Below are 9,074 nucleotides of genomic sequence, written 5' to 3' on the forward strand. Positions count from 1 at the left end.
TGTGATTACTGCATCATATGACATCACCATTTCCCATTGCAGACCTCAAAGGAAACATCTTTGGACATACTACTGTACATGTATCTATTCTCTAAGCCCCCGTCTGTACTTCCCCCTGTACTTCTGTCCATACATGTATTAGGAGGTACCATCGTTACATGTAAGTTACAGTACAAACCTTGTCCACAAAAGGTTGATCCATAAAGTCAGGCCCTCCAATGCTCAAATTCAGAACATTCACTTTCTTCAGGATGGCATAGTTGAATGCATCAAGAAACCACGAAGTATATGACACCTGTTGGTCAGAAAAAGAATTATGCACGTCAAGGGTGAGTATGAATGGTGTATTAAAACCCAATCTCAAGGCATGGTTTTGACAGTTAAAATACTATAAATTACTTCTTTATTTGTTTGTTTACTTAATCACTTACCTGACTGTTAGTAAAAACTCTGAAGATGTGAAGCTCTGCATCTGGGGCAAATCCTAAGCATTCACGTGAACTAGCAACAACACCAGCTACAAATGTACCGTGACCAAGACCTGAAAGAAGATCAGTGTACACAGATCTGGTTTAATAAATTTTATTATAATTATTAATAGTTATCAGAGAAGAAAGCGGGTTTGCGTTCAAGGAAAGGTGGAATTAATTTCTGCAGCCATACAAATGTACACTGTGGGTGTTTTCCATTTGGCCTAACGTTCTTGTTTGAAGTTTCAAAAAATTTAGGCATCAAAACAAATGGTATTTTCAAGGTAAACTGAAATACACGTACAGCTGTAACATAATCAACTCATGATGAAGAAACAACTGGACCTTAGTAGGAATGGCCAATTGAAACAGAACTTTCTAGTTGTTCCAATTTCCCGGGAGGTTAGGACATTCTCACAAGGTACATGTATACCCAAACTTCCAAAATTTTAGTCCGGAAAATTTATGTTCCATTAAATTGCTCACACAGAATTTCTGGAATTTTTGATTGTATGGAAAGCGCTCTGTATGTTTCGGTGTTTCACAGACCTTTGGTTAAAACATGTACTTGCACTATGGAGTACAGTGAATGATTGATCATTTTGAGCTTCAGAGTGCAATGTTTCTTACCATCATCCAGTGTCTTTTCCTCGGTCCAGTTGGTCCTGTCCATGACCTTTCTAAAATGAGGATGATTCTTTGGCAAACCAGTGTCAAAAATGGCAACCTTAACTCCATCACCTTCAAGAAACCAACCAATGTTAAAGTGGAGAGCAACATTTCACCAAGAGTTTATAGCAAGTCCTACTCACAAGGTATTTCCAAAGTACTACAATTTTTACCATGTGCTTTTTGCACAATTTTGTATAAAAGCAATACTAATTTGTGTCATGAAAGGTGTGTACTTAGTCATTGTGGTTTGAAATGATAGCTCAAATTAATTGTTTAAGAGCCTCACCATTGTTTAGCATCTAGGTGTTGATTGGTCACCCGTTACAACAAAAAGCACTTGCAGAGTAGTGGAACTATCACCCTTGAGATTGCTAAGAGAGAGCCCATACAATCAAACAACACAACAGCCGATAAGTACAGGTACCACAGCAAAGACCTAAGAGAACAGTGTGTACTCTGAACAGTGAGGATAAAAATCCTCCGATCACTAACAACACTAACACACCAACCACCATCACCATGGTGCTACTTATATTGATTGACACACTCAGTCGACACCATTGCCTTCAGATGAACACAAGCAGATGAAACGTCGCAATACACACCTACATGTATGCTACACGATCATGAGACAAACGATTAGTCTGAGTTATCAATACAGGATCCGAAATTAACTCTTTTAGGCAGGGGCCACCTGGCGACTGAATATTTTTTTTCAGTCGCCATATTGAAAAATGTGGTCGCCAAAAAGTGTCAATAACATTTTTCCTTCGCAGTAAAACACAAACCAAACTTTTTGGTTGCCAATTTTTCTTTTAAGAATCAGAACGAAGAGAACGCATTTGGGGCCGCAATGGCGATTTTTCTGCTAACGAATAAGATTAAATACAAACACAATGATCGTAGCTGTGAAACGTTGTGGTAGATTTAATTAACAACAGAAAAATTGGTTTTATACTTCAAAATCAGCGGAAAGGTAAAAAGTAAGTCACCAATTGGCGGGCGGCTTTGAATTTTATTTTAATCGATTTGGCTGAAAATCAAAGTTATTGTTTGTATAATGATCATGGCATGAAATAGTTAATCGCCCGTTGGCGACCAGTAGTGAAATTCTGGTCGCCAGTGCAAAATGTTTAGTCGCATTGGCGACCAGGAAAGCGCAATTTCGGACCCTGCAATACAACTACAGTACCATAAATTAATTTCTTCTTTAAATACCTGTGTGGCCCATACTCCATAACACATCGGCCTGTAACACATGAACAATCTGAAACAACAAAAATACAGCTGTAATGGTACAATTCAACAATAAAAAGGATAATGATCAGTCTAATACCATGAACTTTGTGCACATGAGACTACAATAAATTCCTGTCACATGTATCTTAAACAACTTGCCTACTTACACTGTATCTAACCTTCATGTATCGATCAGGAGGAGAAGGTGCACTCTGGCATGTGTATATGTTGTGGTTTAATTTTTTTTTTTGGAGGGGGGGGGGGGGGTAAAATTTTTCAAACCAGTTTAATATTTATTTTCCTTTGTGCAATACCATAAAATGGGTTTGAAAATTTTTTAATCCAAAAAAATTTTGAACCACAACATAGTGTACATGTGTACAGCCGTACATGTAGAAGTACACTGTACATTGTAATACTAGAAATTCCAGTCTAACCTGTCTTGGCACAGATCTTAAAATCCTCCGTCCAGGGTTGTGACGCAGTTGAGATTGAATTAACAAGTTGTGACTCTAAGATAATGCACAGAAAATCATGGTTAGTTTGAAGCACTCATTGTACATAATTTATAGGTAAGACTGATTCCTGGATCTCTAAAGACCTGTTGCCATGAATTCAATATGATTGTTATTTCCAAGTGAGAAGTGACATGAGGACATTGTTGTCAGGCTCTGTAAATAAAGCTTTCCTTATTAGCAGGTTTTAGTCCATTAATATTATTTTGTTAACTCAGACCTCACCCCACAAGCTCACAAAAAAGAAAATAAATAAATTATAATCTGGAATTCTCGTGTGTACATAAGTTTATTTCTGGCAGAAATAAAAGAAGCTAATTAGCAAAAACATCATAATCAAAACAAAAAAGGAATAAGAGGTATCTGGCAGCATAGTCTACAGAAATACTACAAAGCCAATAAACAGAAGTACATGTATCATACTGTTTCAATTTGCCGCAACACGAGCAAATTAGGAACATTAATTATCACTGCAATATCAAAAACAAAACTCACCAATGCTAGGCTTGATCGTGTTGTTCTCCTATTTTTAAATGAAGAAACAATTTATTGAAACACTGTTTCAGAAAACCAAGGCTCAAATCTTTAATCTACATGCAGACACACTTCCTGGACTGATTCAAAGTAAAACAGATAAATACAGTGTAATAGACAGAACAGGCATTGAAACAACAGGGCTAGAGCTGAAACAATAACAATGTAGCAGTAGCTAAATGAACATTAAGACAGGCATCAATAGCATTATATAGGGTAGCATAGGCATGTAGTTGGTAATGTTTTTACAACTGATTCCATGTCACTGTGAAAATGTTGAGTGTCACAATGTAAGTATTCTTACCGTGCACTCCACTTTTGAGACCAACAACCGACATCTTGCTCTGCACAGTCACTGTCAGCCTCGCTCTTTTTGTCAGAGTTGTGTTCTTTCACTAAGAGCAAAAAGTTCAAACATTTCAAAATGTGTGCCACTAGATACAGACCAACAACTGGGCATAAAATGTACATCATTCAATAAACAAACTTCACCTTTAAAAAAGTTGTTAACTTAAATTCAAGGTGAAGATACTGTACATGTAAAGCCTTATGAATCTAGCTACATGTAGTAACTCTATTTAAGTAAACTGCACAGGCAATTAACTGACGAGACATGATACATGTAGCATCCTCCTGGAAAGAATGCTAATTAAATACTTGTCGGTGTGCTTCGTCTCAGAATATTAGTAAGAAACAAGCCAAGATAGCGACACACATAACACATCACTGTGTGCAGCCAAACAAGCAAAATAAGGCAATGAACTGTACCTTATTGCCTCTGAAACAGATTCAGCTGCATACACCTTGTACATGCGGACTACTGCAGTGTGTACATTGTATGTTGTGGTTTAAACTTTTTGTTGGTTGAAAATATTTCAAACAGTTGAATTTTTATTTTTATTTGTGCAGTATTCATTACCATGCGCATTACCTTCAACAAAGGGAAATTGAAATCAAACTGGTTTGAAAATTTTTAAGTTACCAAAAATAATTTGAACCACGACATGTACACCAATAACAAGCATTATAAAACTTACCCGGTACACTCTTGAGAAATCTTTCTACTCTTTTCTGTGGGGTTACAGATCGAACTTTAGGATGTCTCTTCAATGCATCAACTCCATTGCCAGTATCACCTTTCAGCTAAACATTGGGCACATGTAAATAGAGTTAATAACATTATAATAAGTTATTATTGTACAAATACATGCATCTGCCAGTCACTTGTAAGAAAAATTATCATTGCACCAGCACATACAATGTACTGTACACTGTACAGTAGACCACTATGAATAGCATACATGTACATGCAAGCACACAATAAAAGCTATTAAAAAAGGACTAAAACAAATGTATCTCATTATTTCAATGTACATGTAACCTTATGTTACTAATAAATTATAAAGTAATTACTATACATGTAAATGTATTTATTCATTTGCAGAGTAGGTGTAAATACATGCGACTATTGAATAAGTTTCAGTCTGGAGTTCACAATTTCTCTTTAAAACTTGTTCACAGGTCACGTAAAAAAAAAAAAATAAAGCATTCGTTATTATACAAAGTCACACTTCCTTATCTTTCGAGTTTTCTCTCTCCATGGAGACTTTGTCCAAGCAAATTAATTTTATAGTCAGGCCAGCCAATGTATAGTGGCTGTAACTGTTATTTCCAGCACCGGAAAATTATTTGATGAGTTATTGGGTGGGGTGGAAAGGGGGGGATGGTGCAGCGGTGAGAGCACTCGCCTCCCAACAATGTTGCCTGGGTTTGATTCCGATCATTGTTGTCATACTGTATGTGGGTTGAGTTTGTTGTTGGTTCTCGTCCTTGCTCCGAGGGTTTTTCTCCAGGTTCTCCAGTTTTCCTTCCTCCAAAAACACTAACTCTTTTAAATTCCAACTCAACCCAAGAAAGCACGACCACCTTTAATAAAGTAAGTGCTCAGTGGGTAAAACAAATTACATTTTTATTTACATTATTATGTACTAGATAAAATATGAGCGGGAGATTTGTATGGGCATTTATAATGGCAAGCCAAAGGTGAGCCATTGTAAAGCCCATACAGATCAGACGCGACTATTTTATCGTACTTGTGAAATGAAACACTTAATTGAATGTATTGTGTTTTGCATTTAAATCAGTAGAGATCTGTATCAAAAGTTGATTCTACTGTTTAACAATTCATTGATTTGTATTGGGGTTTACAGAGGTGTACATGTGACTAAATTCTACCTATTGACTGGTCATAACTTTGATGAATAATTAATGAATTTTACAATGTCCTTTCAAACACTGAATCAATGTCCGAACTACAGCTGTACCACTCACCTTTACCAGTGAGAAGTCACTCGGATAGTCACTAGCTGGGTTATGCCGAGGAATGATCTTCCAGGAATCCAGAGAGGATGAATCAAGGGCTGCCAAGACAAAGCCATCTCGAGCAGACGTGCTGTAGTATCCATTGAAGACAACTATGTATTCTATAAAATTTTGATTACAGTCAAACAGTTAAAGAGGGTTTGTACATGTACATGCATAAAGCGTGTCTAGTGACAGTAAGAAATTTTCCAAACACGCTTTAGTCATGTGTTTGTTACTTGAGTAACTCATTTTTAATTTCAAAAAGCCGCACGCTTCCATTAGGCAGTTTTGTAACTTGGTTAGAGACATTTCAATTCAAGTACATGTATCAAGAATAATTTACTTTGCTTTGCTTTTACCTTACTGTGCTCTGTAATTGGTTACCATGGCATTAATTGATTGGCCTCTACACGTACATTCTTAGACAAATTACAAGTATCAGAATGATCTAAGGCAAACCACCACTCAAGACATCCCCTTTAGCGCAATTTTGTCAACTTTGCAATCATGCAACTCAAGCCACAATCGCTGGTCCTCAAGTGAGACTAGAAAATTAATCCTCTGTTACCAAGAGCATGCGGACGCTCTCCATAGAGATAAAAGCCCCAAAAATACGTTAGCGCTGTATGAAATTAATCTTGTGATAACACTGTAAAAACCTTGACACGATTTTCTTCAGCATGACCTTTTCACCTGGGGATAGGAAACCTAAGATAAATTAAACTCGGTGAACTCAGATAAATTCTCCCCAGGTAAATCTATTTTCCCTAGTGTGAACACAGCTAATGACGTTGTGATACCTGACACATTAATGCTGTTTCAGTCAATTTTGATGTCAAACGTTTTTTTGAAAATCTCATTCAAGATCAAGTTTTGTTCAAAAGCCTCCCTCTCTGGTACACGTAATCTCCCTGGGCCAGAAAATAAAAAAAAGCCCCCCCCCCCCCCCCCCCTGGAGACTAACAGAACATTATTTTATGGTAATTTAGGCTCTCACTCCACAAAAGTGGTCTCTCAAGGAAATAAGGTATTATATGATCGATAGTAACTCTTGAGTCAATGAATGAGGTGAATTGATTTATATCAATAAAGAAATTGATGTGTTTGGGTCACCAAATACTTTTTAGTGAAACTACAATCACCAAGCCATTTTGAAGAAGTTGAAACCAAGGATTCGCTGTGCTAAAGCTTCAAGCGATACGGATAATCATACTTGTTGAAACTCCATTGGTTAGCGTTGTTTTTAGTACGCAAATAGGGGCATCGCGAAAACCAAGGTGACTCTCTGATTTGAAAATAATTTTGATCACGGATTAACGGCAACACATGGTCCAAACAACAACAGATAAAAGAAATGAAGGCTTTTGGTTTCCTTTAGGAACACCAGATAAACTAAGAAGTCTTATGAAACCAGTAATAATGAATTTCTTTCCATTGAATTGAACGTAACGACAACTAACATGTGAAGAAAAAAACACAACGAGTTTTAAGCTTACCGTACCTTTCCTTTACGAGTTCAGGTCTCAGACTTTAATACGCTGCATATAAATTTAAACGATTACAAAGGTAAAATAATTAAGTTTACCTACCATTTTCAACAACAGAAGTTTTATAGTCAAAGAAAGACTCTTTCTTGACAGACACAACTGTAGAATTTCTCGAACAGTCGAATGGAGTTGCATTGTAGACGTCCGACATTACAAGGCATGCAACGAAAATCACAAGCCAATGATGCCGTCTTCGAACACCATTTTGACTTCCCGAGGCAGGCATGGGCCTAAAGTGACACTCCTGAAGTCGCTGCTAAAGCCAATCCATCGTTGAAGGAAAGAACTCCAGAAAGAAAGCAATGAAGTAAGGCGCCATTTACTTTGCTGCATTCAGACAAACATGAAATGGATTCATGGAGTAACTTTAGAACTTGATCATGTGACAGCCACGGTGAGGTGTGATTGGCTAAATTTCACGGCGCTCGGAAACAAACCGGCCTTGAGAAAAATGCACAGATGAATGATGTAGGTCTAAAGTCGTTTAACTATGAAACAACCCTTACGATAAGGGATGTGCTACCCCCCTCCGCTTCTCCAACAAGGCCTCGGCGGGCTAAATTCGCTCTTGGAGATGACAGCGAGGGGATCTTGTTTAAACGTTTCCGAAGAAATTAAGAACTTGGTATAAGCGCGCCCCCCTCCGGAGGGGGTACTTCCCTAAAGAAATAAGGGTTTGCTCGTCGTTCTACAGTAGGGAGTTAAATTTATGAATTGATACCTCTTAGGGCGCTAAGATCTATGCGATAACTTCATTTAGACACGGTAATTCCAGAAATGAAAGTCAAAACGACTAGTCTACAAGGACTGGTTGGAACAACGTGAAAAGGTTCGAGTATACAATATTTCAACTGGCCAAATCAGGTTTATTAGGACAACTAACGAGTTCACAGAATACGGGAAATTCACGAGTGACTGGTGTTGGCCAGTCGAAATATCTTACACTCAAGCCTTTTCACGTTGTTTGATCAGTCCTTGCAGTGGTCCTTTTGACTTTTATTGCTATTTTTATCGATTTTGACTGATCACGATCCTAATTGATCCAACTTTGAGCAAGATTAATCGTTCACGGTATTTGAGTGGTATTGGGTAAATTCCAGTATATTTAATGAGAAGACGGTGTTCGAAAGAGTCGTCCTAGCGCCAGTTGATCTCTAATCGGTGAACATGAATTTGGACCATGGCCATGGTGATGCCCACAAAAGTAGATTCTGTTACCTGGCCAGTGTTTTCAAAATTTTGCGACGAGCACTCCTTCCGCATTTTTATAAGGGAGTACCCCCCCCCCCCTCCCCGGGAGTTAACACCATGCAGGAGCTTACGGATGCGCCGCTGGATAGGGTATACCGGTTTTTGACACCTCTGCCCTGCCCAAGGGTATCTATATAACTTCAAGCGAGTCTGTCCTAGACAACTGTCGTCGAGTACTTAGCAATTCGAAATCAAGAACGTTTATCTATATTTGCTTAGCAGTTAACATTCTAGGCTTTCAATATCTAATAGAGGCTTTTGTCCTACACAGAGCAGGTGTTTAAGGTTATTTTTGTCCTAAACGTACAGGGTCAGGGTTTTAAATCCCAAGCGGCACCCCTGAATGCCCAACTGATTGGTCAAGTACCACCCCACACCCCGAAATTTAGGCCTACCTGCGTAGCAGTCGTTTCCTTTCCAAGCGAAAAGCAAATGTTTGTTGTTATGGTAGTTTTTGATCCTTCTCCCCGGCCGCCGGGAGC

General features: G+C 38.1%; 1 protein-coding gene across 2 annotated transcripts in view; it reads right to left on the minus strand.

The window, feature by feature from the left end:
- Nucleotides 1-9,074, minus strand: part of LOC146476248 (membrane-bound transcription factor site-1 protease-like) — a 38,594-nt gene that overhangs the window by 12,112 nt on the left and 17,408 nt on the right. The window contains exons 1-10 of one of the 2 annotated variants that reach the window (XM_085114803.1): nt 7,384-7,782; nt 5,762-5,913; nt 4,468-4,573; nt 3,735-3,825; nt 3,392-3,419; nt 2,819-2,893; nt 2,361-2,409; nt 1,101-1,211; nt 432-541; nt 179-295 (exon numbers count right to left, since the gene is read on the minus strand). In XM_085114803.1, coding sequence (XP_084970929.1) covers nt 179-295; nt 432-541; nt 1,101-1,211; nt 2,361-2,409; nt 2,819-2,893; nt 3,392-3,419; nt 3,735-3,825; nt 4,468-4,573; nt 5,762-5,913; nt 7,384-7,567 — 1,023 coding nt within the window. In that variant the 5' untranslated portion in view covers nt 7,568-7,782. Of the gene's footprint in view, nt 1-178; nt 296-431; nt 542-1,100; nt 1,212-2,360; nt 2,410-2,818; nt 2,894-3,391; nt 3,420-3,734; nt 3,826-4,467; nt 4,574-5,761; nt 5,914-7,383; nt 7,783-9,074 lie in introns of those variants that run through there. The other variant, XM_085114804.1, reaches the window with a different exon arrangement.

The sequence above is a fragment of the Pavona decussata genome, unplaced genomic scaffold, assembly GCF_977016875.1.
Source record: "Pavona decussata unplaced genomic scaffold, jaPavDecu1.1 SCAFFOLD_78, whole genome shotgun sequence".
Lineage (NCBI taxonomy): Eukaryota > Metazoa > Cnidaria > Anthozoa > Scleractinia > Agariciidae > Pavona > Pavona decussata.